The 20,558-nt window shown below is 49.3% G+C and overlaps 1 protein-coding gene across 2 annotated transcripts; it reads left to right on the top strand.

Annotated features, from left to right (window-relative positions):
- Nucleotides 1-264: 264 nt before the first annotated feature.
- Nucleotides 265-14,306, top strand: ARMC12 (armadillo repeat containing 12). Of its 2 annotated transcripts, none has more exons than XM_070418712.1 (6): nucleotides 265-569; nucleotides 1,244-1,389; nucleotides 1,599-1,733; nucleotides 8,545-8,718; nucleotides 9,177-9,248; nucleotides 13,922-14,306. In XM_070418712.1, exons 1-6 carry the CDS (start codon nucleotides 410-412, stop codon nucleotides 14,252-14,254), a joined length of 1,020 nt encoding a protein of 339 aa, XP_070274813.1. In that variant the 5' UTR covers nucleotides 265-409; the 3' UTR covers nucleotides 14,255-14,306. The 2 variants fall into 2 exon arrangements, with proteins under 2 accessions (XP_070274813.1, XP_070274812.1); XM_070418711.1 differs by having other exon boundaries at nucleotides 331-631; nucleotides 1,210-1,389.
- Nucleotides 14,307-20,558: the final 6,252 nt, after the last annotated feature.

Here is a 20,558-nt window from a genome sequence, read left to right as displayed (position 1 = left end):
CCCAACACCCCTCCCAGAAAGTTTCAAAGGCCCAGCCCAGAAATTGGGCCTCTGCTGCCCTCTAATGGAAGAAAGGCGGCCTCGGGAGCCCCCTGGTGGCACCCCACCAGCCTGGCTGCCCTAAGGAGTAGGGGAGGTGAAGATCTTGCTGGCCCAGACTTTTTATTCCCGTAGAGTCTTGAGCTTCATTTCCCGCAGCCTCTAAGCTAAACCTTCTCTCCTTCCAAGCTGCTCTGGCTTCCCTGCATCCCGAGCACACTCCATCCCACCATTTCTTCCGTTTCCTCTGTTGCCTGGGTTGCGATTCTCGCACCCTGGTTCCTGGCTCTGCCAGGGTTCTGGTTCCGGAAGGCCCTTACCAGGCGCCTCCGGCCTAGCTCCCACCTGGGCCCAAGGCGGCTCGGAGGACATGGGCAAGAACGTCTCCCCACTGGGGCAACTCAACATCCGCAAGAGTGTACTGGGCTTGACCATAGGCGCCGGGGCCGTCTACCTGCTCTACAAGGCCATCAGGACTGGCATGAAATGCCAACAGCCCCTCTCTACCTCCTCGCCCACCTGCATCGCCCGTGAGTGTCTGGGCCCTGGGGGCAGGACTTGGCTCCAGGAGGACCTGCTCCCGAGGCCTTCAGTGTGGGAGGGCCCAGAGGTGACTCCAAGTTCCTCCTCTCTCTTTCTCTCCTCCATCTTCCTTAAACTCTCCCCAGCACAGGGGCCTGGGACTCAAGGGGTTCCTCAGGACATCTGCCAGGTCTTCACACTCTCCATTCACTCTGGCTTCCGGGACGCCACTGCGTGAGGATCAGGCATCAGCAGCCCCCCCCCCCCGCCCCCCAAAGGAAAATTGGGGGACCTACGTGCCCAGAGCCTGTACTAGTTCATATGACAACTTTGGGCAAAGTAGAAAAGGGCTCCCCTTGTGCAAGACGTGTTGTTGCCATCTGCTGGAATCTCAGGGCCATATGCTAATTAGGATGGAAAACTGTGTGTTCCTGCATATGCCAGGAAATTGTTAGAGTAAATATTTAAAACTGTGATGTTTATGATGTGACTGACACAGCATTAGATAAGGTGCGCCGTGCACGCCACACCCTGTCCAGCTGTACGCGGTGGTCCTGCCTGTAGCGAGAAAGCTCTTCAGAAGAGGCAAGGCAGCTTTGTCCCAGGTCCTCCCCCCGCCCCCCAACCCCATTCTGTCTGCGCTCCGAGTCCACAGCCCGAACTGTCTGGGTTGGCTGTCTAGGCCTGGCCATCGAGCGAGAGCGGCACGGGGGGGACTCGGGTGAGCTCCGGAGGCTTCTCAACTCTTTGGAGAACAGACACGATGAGTACACCAAGGGCATGATCCTGCACAACATCACGCGCTGTGTGTACTTGCTGGAGGCTGAGGTGAGGGGCGGGAAGCGGGGGTCCCTCCCAGCCAGCCTGGCCCCTGGCGGCTACAGTCTTGCCTGGCCAGACTGTGTCCTGGGGCCTGTCTCTCTGGCTGATGATGGCGGGAGGGGTTGTGGGGAGAGGTCTTGGTGACATGGGGTGGGGGGCACTGGGCCTAGGACATGCACTGCTCCTGCCTCCTCCGTCTCTCCCGGCACACCTAGGCCTCTGCCTGTACTCCTGATGACATCATGCTCGTGGGCTCCATGCTGGATGACAAGGACAACAGTGTCAAAATCCAAGCTCTGAACACGCTGAAGGCTTTCTCTGGCATCAGAAAATTCAGGCTCAAAATTCAGGTGAGCCCAGGGGCAAGAGGTGGGGCCGAGTGCACAGGATGCCCGCAGCCCATGGGTCCTTTAACGGGCGTAGGACAAGTGGTCACGTTCCAGAAGTTTCTTTGGGGCTGAGTTTATAAAGCAGAAATAGGCTTTTCCCTGGGAATAAGTGGGAAAATGGTGGTCACATTCCCAACAGGGTCATTCAAAGCCTTTGACTCTCAGGATGAAACTGGACTGGGCTCTAGGGCTAGGAGTCTCTCAGAACCCCAAATAGCAGAAAGCCCCCTGAGGTTCTTTCTGACACCAACTGGCTGTTCCACAGTTGAATCCAGCCGTGGACAAACTACGGCCCTCTGGCCGGATCCGGCCCGTTTGAAATGAATAAAACTAAAAAAAAAAAAGACCGTACCCTTTTATGTAATGATGTTTACTTTGAATTTATATTAGTTCACACAAACACTCCATCCATGCTTTTGTTCCGGCCCTGCGGTCCAGTTTAAGAACCCATTGTGGCCCTCGAGTCAAAAAGTTTGCCCACCCCTGGTTTAATCCAATGCCGACACCACCTGGAGCTGGCACAGACTCCACAGGTTAAGGGCTTAGTCCCAGCAGATGCCCCGCCTCAGATGCTAGTCACAAGTCCCAGCACTTCTGCCTGACCGGCTATAAATTTGGAGGTTCCTGAGACCCCCTTTTTTTCAGGTTTGATAATTCATTAGAACGACTCTCAGAACTCAAGAAAGTACTACTTATTCCTACTGGTTTATTGTAAAAGATATAACCGAGGAGCAGCCCAATGGGAGAGAGGCGAAGTTTGGAGGAAGACTCAGAGGTTCCATGCCTTCTCCTGGCTGGCCTCCCTCCTAGTGCCTCGATGTGTGCAACCCGGAAGTTCTCCAAACCCTGTCACTTGGGGATGTTTATGGAGGTCTCGTTATGTAGGCATGATTGATTAATCATTGGGCATTGGAGGCTGAGCTCACTCTTTAACCCCTCACTGCTCCCCAGAGGTCAGGGATGGGGCTAAAAGTCTCAATCCTCTAATCAAGGTGTGGTCTTTCAGGCCACCAGCCCCATCCAGAAGCTATCTGGAGGCATGCCACAAGTCACCTCATTAGCATAAATGTTGGGGTGGTGGAAAGGGGGTCAGTGTGAATAACAAAAGAGCTTCCGGTCAGGAAACTGCAAGGATTTTAGGAGCTCTGTGCCTGGAACCAGGAATACTGTCATACCGCACCCCCCACGCTGTGCTGGTCAGAGGCTGGGGGCTGGGCCCACCCCATGTCAGCTCCCCCACTCCCCCACTTCCTGCTACCAGGCCCAGCCTGCCTGTTTCCACACCCATCCTGCTGGTGCCATGGACACATGGCTTGCTTCCCATCTGTGATCAGCGTTAGTCCGTCTTGGTCGCATCCCATCCTTGAGGGCCTCTCTCCTGGTCGGCGCTCTGTCTCATGCGGTCGCTCCAGCGCCTGGCCGTTGCATTCAGCATGCTCTACTAGTCCCTCTCATCTTAAAAAGCACAACTTACTATAGAAAACCTCTTCCTTGACCTCCAAACTTCTCTCTACCAAATGGTCTTGTCTCTCCCAAATTGAAATTAAGTAAAGCATTTAAAACTTACACACATCTTATGTGTGTACAGCAGAAATAATTACAATAAAACAAAACATGCAGCAAATAGTACCAGGCCAAGAACTAAACTGGGACCCTCCCTAACACCAGCCGCCTCCCCCACCAGAGGCAACGGGTTCCCTTCATTATCCATTCGCCCGCAGGCAGACAGCTGAGTTGTTTGTGTTGCTGGAGGATTGGGTGGGTGCAATTCCTCCAGCACTAACGGGAGTGGGGTTCCTGCGAGATCCTCAGAAAAGGGATGGTCTAGGAGTCGTGCGGGAGAAGGGATGACTTTTTTTGTGTGGGAAATATGCAGCTGGGGCTTCTGTAGAGCGAGAAGCAAAGCCAGCGTCCAGAGTTTCCATCCACGGCGGAGCTGAGTCCCGCACAGCATCAGGCTAGATCCGGCCCATCAGTCCGTTGTGTGGGTCCCACAAGGCCATGAGCCATGTGGGTGAATGCAGATGGTGGGAGCCCCACAAGCCAGGAGTCAGAAGTGAGCAGCAAGAGCCCTGGCTGGTTTGGCTCAGTGGATAGAGGGTCCCGGGTTCGATTCCGGGCAAGGACACATGCCCGGGTTGTGGGCTCGATCCCCAGTAGGGGGCGTGCAAGAGGCATCCGGTCAATGATTCTCTCTCATCATTGATGTTTCTGTCTTTCTCTTCCTCCCCTTCCTCTCTGAAATCAATAAAAATATGTTAGAAAGAAAGAAGTGAGCAGCACGAGAGAGAGCCAAGGAAGCACCAAGAGAGCGAAATTCCTTTGTTTAGGACCTTAACTCTCTCAGGTTTCACGTCCTTGCAGCGGCCACGCCTATTCTGGCCAATTACCTGTTCCCAGGTGTGATCGACACGTAAGCACCTTCCCACGTCACCGGGGCCTTATGGGCGTGTGTCTAAACGGCAGCTTTCTGGCAAAGCTGTGTAAGTGGCATGCCTGCATTGTCCAGCCTCCCCTGTACTCCTTCCCTGTCATCTAGTAACCAGGTTGTTATAACGGCAGCGTTTGCACACTGTGCTGTGAACATTCTTGTACACATCTCCCCTGTGGACGTGGGAAACTTTCCCCGGGGCGTGTACGCAGGAGTGGAGTGGCTGGGGGAATGCTATGCCCACCTTTTCCAGGCCGGTCGCATCGGTGTGCACCCTCTCCCTGCCCTGTATGCAGGTTCCGTGGCAGTATTCTACCCCCCTGCCCCCCACCTCCCCGCCGAGCCTTGGTATTTTCACACTTTAATTTTTTCTTTTTACATCAAACTCTTTTTTGGGGAACAAACGTCTCTAGGTCTTCACTTTCTTGTCGCCTCTCCTTCATCCCTCAGCCCTCTCAGTTCCCAAAGGCTGTGAGTCTCAGGCTTATCAGAATTACCCAGAAGCTGGTTAAAAACAAAGAATCCCCCACACCCAGAATCCAGTTCAACAGGGAGCTGTGTTTTTCACAAGGCCCTGGGCATCGCTGCTGCTTCTTCCCCCAGCGCTTGTATCCTGAGGACCTGCACCCTGTTCTCTCTCCCGGTGAGGGCAGCCACCCCCTGGCCTCAGTTTCCATCTGGATGTGCTCTCCTTCTTCTCTGTCCGCCGTATGGGGCTCTCCTGGCCTCTAGACCTGTGGCCAGCTGCTCAACTTAGACGGCCTAGTGGCCCTCTGACCCAACACATCAAAAATGGAGCTCGTTCCCATTCCCCAAGTCCGACCACCCTCTCCAGAGGCTCTGATCCCATCACCCTCCTGCTTGATCTTCCTTGAGGCGCTCCACTCCTTGCCCCAACCCCAGCCATTTGCACTGTATGTCTCACGCTCTCCCACTCCCTGGCTTTTGCACCTGCTGTTCTCTCTGCCTGAAACTTAACAGGCAGCGAGGGGTGGGGGCAGGGAGGAGCAGGGTGCTAGTGGGACTGCTGTAGTCCTCACTCCAGTATTCTTGTCTCCCTCTCATGTGGCTCACAAAGGTACAGCTGGTGAGGTTACCTGTCTTGAGTAATACCTCTTGGTTCCAGCATCTTGCATCTCAGAAGCCAAGATCCCTTTAATCATTCAACAAATGTATACTGAGCACTTCGTACCAAGACACTGTGCTAGGCACTGGAGATAGAGCAGTGAACTGAACAGGAAAGACCCCCTGTACCAGTGGAACTTCGATTCCAGCAGGGCAAGGCAGGCCATACACAAATAATAAAATGTACAATGGAGTGCTATCGAGACAAAGAAAAGCAAGAAGGTTGGTAAGGAAGGCTGGGATGGAGGTGCTGTGGCAGTTTCAAAGGATAAAAATCTGTAAGACGCAGGGCTTGGTGAAGAGTTTGTAGAAATGACCCCAAAAGCATGATCTATAAAATAAAGAATTGAGAAATTGGACTTTATGAAAATTAAAAACATTTGCTTTATGCAAGACCCGGTTGAGAGGACAAAAAGATAAGCTACAGACTGGGAGAAAATGTTTGCAAACCACGTATCTGACAAAGGACACATATCTAGATTATATAAAGAGCTTTGAAAACTCAATATAAAAAAAAAATCCAATTAGGAAATGGGCAGAAGACATGGAGAAATGTCACTGAAGAAGACACATAGATTGCAGATAAGCACAGGAGGAGATGTTTAACATCACTAGCCCTTGGGGGAAATGCAAATTCAGGCCACCATAAGATACAACAATACACCTGCTACATGATCTAAACTCCAAATTAGTGACAACACTAAACGCTGGCGAAGATGTAGAAACTAGATCTATCATACATTGCTGATGGGAATGTAAAATGGCATAACAGCTACTCAGGAAAATTGTTTGGCAGTTTCTTAAAAAATCTATAAATTTACTAGAAAAACTCCTTGGCGTTCATTTCTGAAGGGTCTTGGGTTTGATTCTGGTCAAGGGCACACACCTCGGTTGCAGATCCCCAGCCCTGGCCGGGGTGTGTACGGGAGGCAACCAATCAATGTGTCTCTCTTACATCGATGTTTCTCTCTCTCTCCCCCTCCCTTCTGCTCTTTCTAAAAATCAATGGAAAAATATCCTCAGGTGAGGATTCACCAAAAACAAAACAGAACAAACAAACAAAAAACAAAAACTGCCACACCACCCCCATACCAGCCTTCCTTGTCCCCCATCTTTTACTTTTCTCCATCGCACTGACACAGGTGTAACACACTTCTTATTTTTAAACTTTTTATTTTCAAATAATTATAAATTCATGAAATGAAAACTTGCATTTGTACAAAAACCTGTGCACAATTGTCCGTAGAAATTTCATTTGTAAAAGTAAAAAATGAAACAGCCACCGTGAGCCTCAGTAGATCACTGGTTAGACAGACTGGTCGCCCATACCGTGGAACCCTACTCAGTAACAAAAAGGAACGAACTGATGCATACGACAACTTGGATGGATTTCAAGAGCATTATACCGAGTCAGAAAATCTTAGATGGTCACAAAGTTTGATACTATTTCTATAACATTCTCCAACTGTCAGGATTATAAGATGAGAAGCAGATTCGTGGTTGCCAGTGGTTAGGGCTGGTTTTGGTGGGAAGAGGTGTGACTATAGGGGGTTCCACAAGGGAGGTCTTTGTGGTGATGGGACAATTTTGGTGGAATACCCTGTTGATTGCCGTGGTGGTTACATGAGCTGGCACCTGTGATAAAATGACCTAGAATGAAACACACGCCACACCAATTCTAATTTCCTAGTTTTGGTGTCATCTATGGAAGATGGGACCCTTGAGGGGAACTGGGTGAAAGGCACAAGGTCCTCTCTGTACAATTTTTGCAGCTTCCCATGAATTTATAATTATTTGAAAATAAAAAGTTTAAAAATAAGAAGTGTGTTACACCTGTGACAGTGTGATGGAGAAAAGTAAAAGATGGGGGACAAGGTGGTGTGGCAGCAGTTTTTGTTTGTTTGTTTGTTTTTTGTTTTTTTTTTGTGAATCCTCACCTGAGGATATTTTCCCATTGATTTTTAGAAAGAGCAGAAGGGAGGAGGGGAGAGAGAGAGAAACATCGATGTGAGAGAGACACATTGATTGGTTGCCTCCGGTACACGCCCCGGCCAGGGCTGGGGATCTGCAACTGAGGTGTGTGCCCTTGACCAGAATCAAACCCAAGACCCTTCAGTCCGAGGCTGCTGTTCTAACCACTGAGGAAAATGGGCCAGGGCTGGTGTAGCAGTTTTAAGGAAGGAGGGGGTCGGGGAAGCCTCACTGAGGCGACATTCAAGTCCTGAGGGAGGTAGGAGTGAGCCATGAATGTCAGGTATGAGAGTAGAGGGAACAGCCTATGCAAAAACCCCCAAATAGGTGTGTACCGGGCATGTTCCAGGAATAGCTAAGAGACCATTGTAATGGGAACCAGGGAGCAAAGGAGAGAATAGAATATAAGGCCGAATGAATAATGGGGAGAGAGGGGAATATCGGATGGTAAGCCACTGTAAAGACTCTAGCTTTTACCCTCAATGAACTAGGGACTCTGGAGCAGACGAGTGACACAGTGACACATCTGCTGTTCTGAAAACAGATATGGCGTTGGGGGTGGGGGTGGTGGGAGCAGGGCGACCGGAGGCTATTGCAGAAATCAGATGAGAGACGGTGGGTTGGAACAGGGTGGTGAGGAGTGGCTTGATGGTTGATCGATTTTGAAGGTAGAGCCCACAGGACTTCCTGAAGGATTGGAAAAAGGGTGTGAGAAAGAAAGTGGTCAAGGAGGGCCAGATTTTTGGCCCGAGTAACGGAAGGAAGACGTAAAGAACAGCTGAGACAGGGAAGGTGGTAGGAGGAGCAGGATGTGGCTGGGAGCTTGTTAACTCGGGGCTCGATTAGACGTTCTGGGAAAGAGGTGGCACTGGCACCTGCATATATGGCGAGCTGAGGAGAGGTCTGAACCAAACTTGAAAAGCAACAGCATAGGGATAGCACTTCCACTCAGTCTGGATGGCATCACTAAGGAGTGATGAAGACAGAGAAGAGGGCCTTGGGCACAAGAACCGGGAAAGAAGACTGAAAGGGAAGCCGAGTGAAGAAAGAATCTCAAGAATATGGGAATGGTCAACGAGGTCAAATGATGTTGAGAGTTTGTCGGATGAAATTTTCTATTGGGTTCGGCTCAGGCATCCTGGGTTCGGGCAGGGAAGAGTGAAGGCAGAGGCTGGGGTAGTGAGAGATCATCATATAAAAGCAGACCCTTCTTCTCTCCTCCCTCTCCCCTCTCCCCCGCCCCAGGAACACTTCATCAAGGTCCTGGAGCTGATAGCCACCATCTGGGACTCGGAGCTGCACATCGCTGGCCTCAGGCTCCTCAACAACCTTCCACTGCCTGACTTCGTGCACCCGCAGCTGCGGCGGGTGATGCCTGCCTTGATGGAGATTCTTCAGTCAGACTATCACCTGGCACAGGTGCCTCAAGACCATGGCCAGGCCCTGCCCTCCTGACCAGCTCTGGCACAGCATCTAGAGCAGTGGTTCTCAACCTTCCTAATGCCGAGACCCTTTAATACAGTTCCTCATGATGTGGTGACCCCCAACCATAAAATTATTTTCGTTGCTACTTCATAACTGTAATTTTGCTACTGTTATGAATTGTAATGTAAATATCTGATATGCAGGATGTATTTTCATTGTTACAAATGGAACATAATTAAAGCATAGTGATTAATCACAAAAACAATATGTAATTAGATATGTGTTTTCCGATGGTCTTAGGCAACCCCTGTGAAAGGGTTGTTCGACCCCCAAAGGGGTCGCGACCCACAGGTTGAGAACCGCTGATCCAGAGGGAGGAGAAGAGACCATGTCTTCTCTGCTCAGGCCCAGATGCACCTGCCTTCTCATGTTTTACTATTTCCTTCATTTAGGTGCAAGCCATACGACTGCTGAGCCACCTGGCACAGAAGAATGACCTTCTCTATGATATTCTCAACTGCCAGGTGAGAAAGGCAGTGATGAGGGGCTGATGGATGCCAACTCGGATACTGGGGAAGGAAGAATTCTCCAGACAGACTTCGCCCTGACAAGACTGGTGTTCCTCTTCCTGCCTGTGCGCTAGGCACACTGAAGATCACTCCCTTCTCCGTCCTCCCAAAAGAATCAGAATCAGTTCTGTTGGGAGGAGGTTCTCCTATGAGGGGCTTTCTAAACTGAGAATGAGGAACACAGGTGACAAAACAGAAGTTGATGTAGTTACTTTAATATTAGGGAAGAGTTAATTATAACAAAAACCATTATTAGGAATAGATAAGGTCACCACCATAATAATTAATGGTTCAGGGGGCTAAAGCAACTCTAAATTTATTTATTTAAATATATTTTATTAATTTTTTACAGAGAGGAAGGGAGAGAGAGAGAGAGTTCGAAACATCAATGAGCAAGAAATATCGATCAGCTGCCTCCTGCACACCCCCTACTGGGGATGTGCCCACAGCCAAGGTACATGCCCTTGATAGGGAATTGAACCTGGGAACCTTCAGTCCGCAGGCCGACGCTCTACCCACTGAACCAAGCCCGTTAGGGTGCAACTCTAAATTTAGATGAACCTAATAACATAATCTCAAAATATAGTGGCAAAACTTGATAGAATTACAAAGAAACAAAATTTCTCTCTTTTTTTTTCAGTTTTGTTGAGGTATAATTGACAAATAAACTTGTAAGATAGTTAAAGTATACAGTGTGGTGATTAACATGTATGCATTGTGAAGGATTCCCACCCATCACCTCACATCTACTTTTGGGGAGGAAGGAGTGGTGAGAACATTTAAGTTCTAACCTCTTAGCAAATTTCAATTGTATAATACAGTGTTATCCACTATAGTCAACATGTTTTACATAAAGCCTCAGACCTCTTTTACCAACCGTTCCCTACTTCCCCTCCTCCAACCCCTGACAACCATTTGTCTCTGTTTCTATGACTTTCTTTTTTTTTTTTTAAATCTTTATTGTTGAGAGTATTACAGATGTTCCCCCTCTTTCCCCCATCACCCCACTCCACCTGGTTCCTGCCCCACCCCAGGCCTTCACCACCCTACTGTCTATGTTCTTAGGTAAGAACTTTGGTTAATCTCTCCCCCCACCCCCACCCCCTTCCCTCTGAGATTTGTCAGTCTGTTCCATGCTTCCATGCCTCTGATTCTGTTTATTCACCAGTTTCTTTTGTTCATTAGATTTCTTGTTTGCTTTTTATTTTTAGATTTGATTGTTGATAGATATGTATTTGTTGCCATTTTATTGTTCATATTTTTTATCTCTCCCCCCTCCCCCTCCTCTTTCTCCTCTCCCTCCTTCTTCTTCAGTAACACCCTTCAACATTTCATGTAATACTGGTTTGGTGGTGATGAGCTCCTTTAGCTTTTTCTGTGAAGCTCTTTATCTGAACCTCAATTCTAAATGATAGCTTTGCTGGGTAGAGTAATATTGGTTGTAGGTCCTTGCTATTCATCACTTTGAATATTTCTTGACACTCCCTTCTGGCCTGTAAAGTTTCTGTTGAGAAATCAGCTGACAGTCATATGGGTGCTCCCTTGTAGGTAACTAACTGTTTTTCTCTTGCTGCTTTTAAGATTCTCTCTTTGTCTTTAACCCTTAGCATTTTAATTATGATGTGTCTTGGTGTGGGTCTCTTTGGGTTTCTCTTGTTTGGGACTCTCTGCACTTGCTGGACTTGTAAGTCTGCTTCTTTCACAGGGATGGGAAGTTTTCTGTCATTATTTCTTCAAATAGGTTTTCAATACCTTGCTCTCTCTCACATCCTTCCGGCACCCCCATGATGGGAATGTTGGTACGCTTGAAGTTGCCCCAGAGGCTACCTACAGTTTCTTCATATTTTTGGATTCTTTTTTCTTTTTGCTCTTCTGGTTGGTGTTTGTTGCTTTCTCATATTCCAAACCATTGATTTGGTTCTCGGAATCTTTTACTCTACTGTTGAATCACTGTAAATTGTTCTTTATTTCGGTTAGTGTATGCTTCATTTCTGACTGGTTCTTTTCCATGTCTTTGACATTCTCACTAAGATCCTTGAAAGTCTCATGAAGATCCTTGAGTAACCTTATAACTATGGTTTTGAACTCTGTATTCAGTAGTTTGCTTGCCTCTATTTCTTTCATTTGTGACATGTTTCTTTGTCTCCCCATTTTGGGTGCTTCCCTGTGTTTGTTTCCATGTATTAGGTAGAGAGAGCTAGTATGTCTCCTGGAATTGGTAGAGTGGCCTTGTGTATTAGGTGTGCTGTAGGGCCCAGTGGCTCAACCTCCCAGTCACCTGAGCTGGGGACTCTAGGTGCACCTCTGTGTGGACTGTGTGCACAGTCTTGTAGTTGAGCCTTGATTGCTGTTGGCATCTCTGGGAGCAGTTGACCTCCAGGCCAACTGGCTGTGAGGACAAGCTGTGACTACCGTGGGAGCACTGCTGTGCAGGAGACGAGACCCAGCTGTGAAGAAGGCAAGCTGGTGCTAGTGCTCAGTCTTGGGCCTTTTATTGATAGGTTTGGGGCATGCTGTCACCAGTTGCAGCTTGTTTGAGAGATTTTAGCAAAGTCTGAAACCTGAGCCAGGACAGGCCATTCATATGGAAAAGCTGCTGCAAACAGCTTGGGTGGGGCTGCAAATTGGATGGGGTGGGGTCTCAGGGAATCCCCAGGGTGGAGCAAACAGTGTGAAGCAGGCTAATGGAAACTCAGATATGGCTGCCAGTCAGCCCTGTGACAGGGAAGGTCCCAGCACTGGAACAATGACCCTTGTGAGCACTCCCATCTGGAGAAAGCAGTCCTCGAGTTCCTGCCCCAATGCCAGACTATCCAGTTCCTCCCTATATGTGTCTGGGTCCCCTGGCGCTGGAGCTCAGAAGTGGGACAGTTTAAGTCAGTGGTTCTCAACTTTGGCTGCACATTAGAATCACCTGGGAATCTTTTTAAAATCCTGATTTCTGGGATCATTCCGGAAGATGAGGTTCTCCAAGGTTGAGAACCACTGGTTTAAGTTTGTATGCAGGCCCTTTAAGAGGAGTACCTGGGACTCCAGCAACTTACATGTCACTCAGCCACAGTACTCACCGGTTTTTACAGCCTGAAGTTACAGGGACTTCTCTTCTCAGCTCTGGAACTCTGGGCTGGGGGTCTGGTGTGGGGCTGGGACCCCCTGCTTTTCATAGGCAGTCTCTGCAGAGACGATCTTCCTCCCAACTGAGAAAACAGCACTGTGGGTGCGGGACTAGTCCATTCAGTGCCTCCACCCCTCCTACCAGTCTCGATGTGTTTTCTTCTTTACTTCTCTAGTAGTAGGACTTCCATTTAGCCAGCTTTCAGGCAGTTCCGCGCAATGGTGGTTTTGTATTTTAGTTGAAATTTTGATGTGGTTGTAGGAGGCGGTGAGTACAGGTGGTTACCTATGCTGCCATCTTGGTCCCTCTTCCTGACTTATCTTTTTTGAAAGATTCCACATAAAAATAAACGTGATACCATTTATTGATTGTCTTTCTCTGTCTGGTTTATCCCACTTAGTATAATGTCCTCAAGGTCCATCCATGATGTCACAAATTAGCAGGATTTCCTTCTTCCTCACAGCTGAATAATTATAAAGAAAAATTGACAAATCTACTACCACAGTGGAAGACTTGGAAGATTGCACTCTTTCAGCAATTATTAGATAAAATCCTAAAACCAGTTAAGGCAGTGGTTCTCAACCTTCCTAATGCCACGACCCTTTAATACAGTTCTTTATGTTGTGGTGACCCCCAACCATAAAATTATTTTCGTTGCTACTTCATAACTGTAATTTTGCTACTGTTATGAATAGTAATGTAAATATCTGATATGCAGGATGTATTTTCATTGTTACAAATTGAACATAATTAAAGCATAGTGATTAATCACAAAAACAATACGTAATTATGTATGTGTTTTCCAATGGTCTTAGGCAACCCCTGTGAAAGGGTCGTTCGACCCACAAAGGGGTCGCGACTCACAGGTTGAGAACCACTGAGTTAAGGGTATACTTGCTGGGAATAACACAAACCAGCTTGAGACATACTCAGAACACTCTATAATTAGTAAATGCACATTCCTCTCAAACACGCAAAACATTTATAAAAATTAACCACACATTAAACCTTAAAGTTTGTCATGACATATTTCCTAGAATTAATGTTATTACCAAATAACTCATGTTTTATGACCACAAGATAATTATGTTAGCGAACTAGAAGCCCGGTGCACAGATTCGTGCATGAGTGGGGACCCTCTCACAATCTGGGACCCCTGGGGGATGTAGCAGTGCCGAAGTGGCAGGCTCATTCTGGCTCCACAGCCACCCGGCTTCTGACTGAGCAGTGCTCCCACTGTGGGAGTGCACTGACGACCAGGGGGCAGCTCCTGTGTTGAGCGTCTGCCCCCTTGTGGTCAGTGTGTGTCATAGCGACTGGTCCTCCGGTCATTTGGCCATAACGGTCGCTTAGGCTTTTATATCTATAGATGATAATGAAAAGAAAATTAAAATGCTCCCATACAGTGGGCTCTGAAATTAGGCATATTAAGGAGTGGAGGCAGTAGGAAGATGGAAGAACTTTAGGATTTGTCTTGGATTTCATTGCCACCCTCTCTTCATCCCCTTCACAGGTGCACACCAACTTTCTGAACCTGTTCCAGGTCAAACAACCAGGGAGCCTGCTGTTCGAGGTACTGGTGTTTGCCGAACGGCTGAGTGAGGGCCGGAATACGCCACACTACCGTGCTGTGAAATGGCATTACAACGAACAGTCTCTGCATGAAGCTCTCTTTGGGGAAAAGTCACGACTGGCAGACCGGCTGCTCGCCCTGGTCATCCACCCGGAGGAGGAGGTTCAGATCCAGGCCTGCAAGGTCATAGTCAGCCTGCAGTGCCCCCAGGACATAAGAGGGCGATCCTCTTCCTGCATGACTGGTCATCCCTGCTTTAATAGTGGGGAATAAAAGTAAGGAGAGCCAATAAATGAGTATGGGAGAGACGCTTGAGGAGCAGTGTCTGTCCAGGGCCTCCAGGGCTGGTGGAGATTTCATCCAGCTTAGCCCGTGCCCCAGAGCATGACAAAGGCTGGGCCCACCTCCCCGCACACATCCCCACTTCCCTGTTTGGGGGACAGACTCCCTTTCCTCTTGCTGCTTTTCAAGTTGCAGTGTGGAGCCAGTGCTTCCAAGGAGTTCCGGGAGAAGGCAGGCTTGGGGACTGAGGCCAAAGATAATCAACAACAGATAGTATAACATTGGATTACTCAGGATGGGGGAGGTTTTGCTGCAGTAACAAACGAACTCCAAATTTTAGCAGCTTAAAAAGGATCAGGGTTATTTCTTATTCACACTCTGTGTCCATGGGTGGGGGGTAGGGGGTGAGTGGAAGGGCAGGCGAATGTTTTGAACCATCTTCTCTCAGGGGCAGGCTGAGGGAGGCTCTTCCCTGTGTTTCTGCAACTCCTACTAGAGAAGGCAAAGGAAGGGTGGCAGCGATCACTGGCTCTTAAAAGTTCAACCACACCCCACTGCTGTGGCTCAGTGGTTGAGCATCATCCTAAGAACCAGGAGGTCACGTTCGATTCCTGGTCAGGGCACATGCCCAGGTTGTGGGCTCAATCCCCAGTGCGGGGCGTGCAGGAGGCAGCCAATCAATGATTCTCTCTCATCATTGATGTTTCTGTCTCTCTCTCCCTCTCCCTTCCCCGCTGAAATCAATAAAAAAAAAATACTAAAAAAAAAGAATATAGTAATAGTACTTACCTTGTGAAGCTGTTGGGAAGATTCTATGGGGATTATCTGAGTTAATGAATATCAGGCGCAGAGTTGTGCCTGAAGAGGTGTTCATCAAAGATGGGCTCTGAGGAGCTAGGAAATGGTCGTTGAGAAAATGAAAGATTAGCGTGGAAAGGCCCTTGGAGAGCGCTGAGTCCGCTGTCTCTCCAGTCTCTTTGGGTCACAGGCACCAGAAAGTCCCAGCGTCCCCTGCGAAGCGCCCTGAAACACCGCAGGAAGCTGAGTGCATGTGTAATATACACCCACACTGTGAAGTCTCCGTAACAGGGAGACTGCCCGACCGCGGCGGCCACCCACTCAGGTTTGCCCATGCACGGCATTGCCCACTCTTCATTCCCTGTGTTATCTGTGATCCCTTCCTGGCAAGCACACGGTGCTGGTGCTGGTTGCTAATGGCTTAAGACAACGTCATGGGAGAAAACCCTACAATTGGAGCTAGTCACAGTCTGCTGCTACTTGCTTTAGAAGGCAGGTCATGCTGACCAGCTATGGATCCCCACTGTCCTTCAGAGGCAGGATTGAAAGCCACCATCTAGTCCAAGGCCAAGCCTGGCATTTTGCTGAAGGGAAAACAAGCCCAAATAGGGAAAGTGACTTGCTCAAGGTCACATGACTGGTCTGGGGCACAAAGAGGATTAGAGCCATTTAGTCTTGGGGTTGTTTTTGTGTGTGTTTGTTTTTGTTTGGTTAATACCCATCTGAGGATATTTTTCCATTGATTTTTAGGGAGAGTGGAAGAGAGAGGGAAAGACAGACAGAAAAGAAACATCAATGTGAGAGAAACACATCGATTGGTTTGCCTCCTGCACGAGTCCTGACCAGGGCCGCTCTCAGCCAGCTCCCTGTGTTCCCATGTCACCAGCTGGGTACTGGACCTCACCTCCCACTGCTCCTCCCCACCACATCCCAGCAGCCATTCTGAACATCTCACGTCTACCCAGGTCTCCAGTGTCCACTGCTGCTACCCTGATCCTGACATCAGGACTTTTGGGTAGTCATGTTCCGACTCTGGTCTCCATCACTCCAGGATACGCTTAGAACCCACATCACATCATCTTCAGAAACCTTCGGGGGCTCCCCACTGCCACAGTGAACTTTTTCTCAGCCCCAAAGCTAAGCCACATGACCCAGCAAGTAAAACTGTACTTACAGCCAAAGCAGGTGGAGTTTCGTCCTCAGAGATATGGTCATTGGGCCCCATTTATCATGGTAGTTGCACAGGAATTAGCTTTGCACTTAAAGCCCTTCACAATCTGGTCATCTTGCCTGCCACTAGCCTCCCATGTCAGGCCTCATCTCCAGCCACACTGCAGTGAGCCAGTCTTGCCGGAGCTGTTGATCCAGCTTCTCCCTGCCTACAGTGCCCTTCTCTCTCCTTTGCCCTGGGCTGGCTAAGTCTTCTACTGCAGCCTGGAGCTTTCTTCAGCCTTTGCTGCTTCCTGCGGCCCTTCTCATGTGAATCTCATTGGGCATTTGGCAAGTTAAAGCTTGAATCTTACCGAATTTGTTCTTTTCACAGTGGGCCTTGCAGTAGAGCCTGCTCTGGGGAGGCACCTGATAACAATTGGCTGATGGTAATGACAGGAGAGCTGGCAGTGGGCAATGAGATGGGCAGGTGGTGGGTGGTTCTTTGTTGCTGTGCAACAAATAATGGCAAAACTTAGCATATCAAGCCCAGACAAGAGAAAGCGAAAGAGTTCATCACCACCAAACCAGAATTTCGAGAAATGTTAAAGGGACTTCTTAAGAAGAACAAAAAATAAAAATAACAAATATGAATAACAAAATGTTGCAAAAAATATTCTCATCGGCAAAGGCAAACATAATAAAAGCAGTGGATCAGCCAACACTAACACTAGTACAAAGGTTAAAGGGCAAAAGTAGGAAGATTATGTCTAATGACAACAGTAAATTAAGGGGTACACACTGACACACACACACAGTAAGTAAAAAATAATGACAAAAACATAAACATGAAGAGGGTGAGTAAAAATAGTGACTTTATTTTTTAAAAATATGTTTTTATTGATTTCAGAGAGATGGAGGGAAAGGGGGAGAGAGGTAGAAACATTGATGAGAGAGAAGCATCAGTGGGCTGCATCCTGCACACCGCCCACTGGGGATCGAGCCAACAATATCTACTGGTTTTCTGAATGCCAGTATAAAATATATCTTTTGTAATGAAAAAAAAGTGGTTGAAATCTACTGGTCTATGGAACATAGTCTAAGGCTTTTTGGGGGGTGGGAAGTAGTGGGCACAGGTTTCTGAGGACCCTTCCTTTGCCCTTGGCTAAAGGAACATGTCTGTAACTCACCCAGAGCAATCCTCAGCGTGTTGCAGCTCAGGGTATTCTAGACACCTGTGTTTCTGCCTGCCGGTATCCATTCCCATGAGGAACCACATCTCCCCTGCCTCTGGGAACCTGCTCTGCCCGGGTTCCGTGAGATTCTGCTAATAATACCAGTCCCTACCCACCCTCATCCCCCCAACCCCCCAGCTCCAGCCACGTGATTGGCCTAACTTGGGCCAAAGTTTTCTAGGGTTTTATGTATGGGTGTTGAAGGGAGATGCTAGGGGCTTTGTACAGCTTTGCCCTCCCCCTGCCCCTGTCCAGAGAGGCAGAGAATGAGGGCGAGTGTGAAGGCTGAAGCCAAGGAGAAAGACATCTGATGTCAGCAAGGTGTGTCTCTGGGCCCCTGAAGCTGCTGACCCAGTATTGTTTCTTCTGGTTTTTATTTTTTAAACTAAAGACCTGGTGCATGAAATTCATGCATGGGTAGGATCCCTAGGCCTGACCATCCATCAGGGCCGATCGGGACCTTCCGGCTGCCAGCCAGGGCCTTCCTTTATTCTGTGCCGCCCCCTGGTGGTCAGCCCACATCACAGCGAGTGATTAAACTCCCAGTTGAACTCCAGAGGGGAGACTTTGCATATTAGCCGTTTATATATATAGATAAGTTAATTTGTGCCCTAGCTGGTTTGGCTCAGTGGATAGAGCATTGGTCTGCAGACAGAAGAGTCCTGGGTTCGATTCTGGTCAAGGGCACATGCTTAGGTAGCGGGCTTGATCCCCAGGAGGCAGCCGATCAATGATTCTCTCTCAGCATTGATGTTTCTAACTCTCTCTCCCTTCCTCTCTGAAATCAATAAAAAACATATTTAAAAAAATACAAAAGTTAGCTTCTTTCACTTGCAGCTAAAGGAATCGTGATTACCTCATGGCTCCCTGAGGTGGGTAAGGGGCCGAGGACTGACGTAGCCCAGAAAGTCCCTGAGTGGGAGGAGAGTCGGGTCATCTGGTGTCAGTGAGTCTACACATGCGCCCCACACTCAGGCAGTGTGGGCAGGCACCCCTCTGCTGTGCCCCACGCTGTGTGGAGCCCACTGTGGACTGAACATGGAGGTGGTAGGGATTCCTGCCTTGCCCTCTGAGGAGCTCAACCCACTTCCATGGGTGAGGGCAGTGCCCACCAGGTACGGCTGCCCACCTCTGTCTCCAGGCAGAAGCCCCAGGGCCTGAGGGCCTGGCTAGGTCTGCAAGGGGCTGCTGGTCGGTTAGCTCTGTCCTTTCCCTCCAGGTCTTTCTCCTCCGCTAAGCCGACAGCCCCTTCCCTTCTCAGCCTGTCCTGGAAAGAAATAAGATGAGAGCTGTGTGCTCTGAGCCCTGACCCTTGTAGTGTGTGTGTGTGTGTGAATGTGTGTATGTGTGTGTGTGAGAGAGAGGGTGTGGGGGGGGGGGGCTGAGGTTGGGCGTGTGCACACCTCTGTTGGTCATGCTGGGCCTCTGCCTCTCTCAGGAGCCTCCTTCTCCTCACACCCCAGCTCCCCTGCCCTTACTCTGGCCCTGACTCCCCAGCCCCCTGTCCACTGAAGAGCCATCTCAATGGGGGTTCATGCCCCCACCTCCCTGGAGCACAGCGGGCCCCACTGGGCTCTGTGCCCCCGAACAGACACCTGTCCTCTTGTGTTCTCCTGCACTTGCCCTCACCTCCAAGGCCTGCTCCCCCCGGGCCTGCTTGGGAGGCCTGTGCTCTCAGCTTGCCCACCCCCAGGCCCCCTTCAAGCAAGAGAGCCTCCCCTCAGGCATCAGGGCTGCGGGCATTCTACCTGGTGCCTCCACCTGGCCGCCTGGAACATTCCCCCTGAGGTCCTCCAAGAGCCTCTGCGGTCTCCACACCTCCCCTCCCCCGGGCCCTCGGGCACTCCGCCAGGTCGCTGTCAGGAACCTACTGGTGACAGACGGTCTCCGCTAGGTCACTGTTCTCAGGATTTTATCATGGATTTCACAGACCAAGAAAACTTTCAAAAAATTATGGAGACGCTGTATGTATGTGTGTATGTGTGTGTGTGTGTATATATATATATATATATATATATATATATATATATATATTTAACAACATATATAACAACCAAGTAATGACATGGAAAACAGAACAAAACAACCATTGTGCTATTGCCATTGTTTCATAAAAACATACTGAACCCCCAAGAAGTAGGAGGATGTAATTTTAGAATAAAGGATCATTATTTAAGTTCAATACATTTATTTTTAACCAAACAAAAACCCCACATTACCCTTATTTTTTCATTTTGCTGTAGACCAGTAAGTACATTGTCATGGAAACCACCAGAAAGATGCAGGAAAGAAAAAGAGACCCCGGAGAATGTCAGAGGCGGGAAGAAGAAAGGACAGGGAATGAGGGGGTGTGTGGGGGGGGGGTGGGGCGGGTTACAGAGGTCTCCCAGTGAGGGGCTCCCCTGACCTGAGCTGCCCCCATTCTCCTCATACAGGACGGGGGCGGCCAGGTTTGGGCCCTGACCAGCGGGCAGAGCTGTGGCCACAGTCACAGGTCAAGTGGCTCAGTGACCACCCCATCGGCCCCAGAGGCTGTGACCTGCTCCCACCCTCCTCACTGTGCAGACGTGTCCTGGACTCGTGCTTGCACCCACACCAGCTGGGTTTGGACAGGCCGCTGGGACGGGAGAAAGAGCACAGGACTTGGAGCCCGGAGCCGGAGTGGAGGTCAGGCTGTGCTGAGTCCCTTGGGGAAGGCCCTTCCTTCTCTGGGCCTCGGTCTCCTCACCTTAAAATCAAGATTCGGAACCGGTTTCAAGGAAAACTGCAGTTCTCTGTCAAAAATAACTTGTTAAAGCTATGCACAAAATGTTTTGCCTAGAATTTCAAATACCCGTTCCCTCCCCCCACCCCCCACTCCCCCGCCGGGCCTTCAGTAAACTTCCCAGGGGCCCCTGGACCCCAGACCAAGGACCCCAACCTGCCAATTGGGGCACAGCTGCTGGCCTTTGCCTCCAGATCCTCCCCGTTACCGAGCAGTCAGCAATATTTTCTCATTTCCTCCCACGCACAACTGCAGGGGCCGTGTAACTAACTCTATGCAGAGATGTATCAGCCCCCGGGGCTCCTGGCCAGTTCACCGTGGAGGCGGAAGACACAACGAACTTCATGGA

The sequence above is a fragment of the Myotis yumanensis genome, unplaced genomic scaffold (genome assembly GCF_028538775.1).
Source record: "Myotis yumanensis isolate MYYU_CA2020_CCGP unplaced genomic scaffold, mMyoYum1.0.hap1 SCAF_6, whole genome shotgun sequence".
NCBI lineage: Eukaryota > Metazoa > Chordata > Mammalia > Chiroptera > Vespertilionidae > Myotis > Myotis yumanensis.
This window is presented reverse-complemented; position numbering and strand designations above follow the sequence as displayed.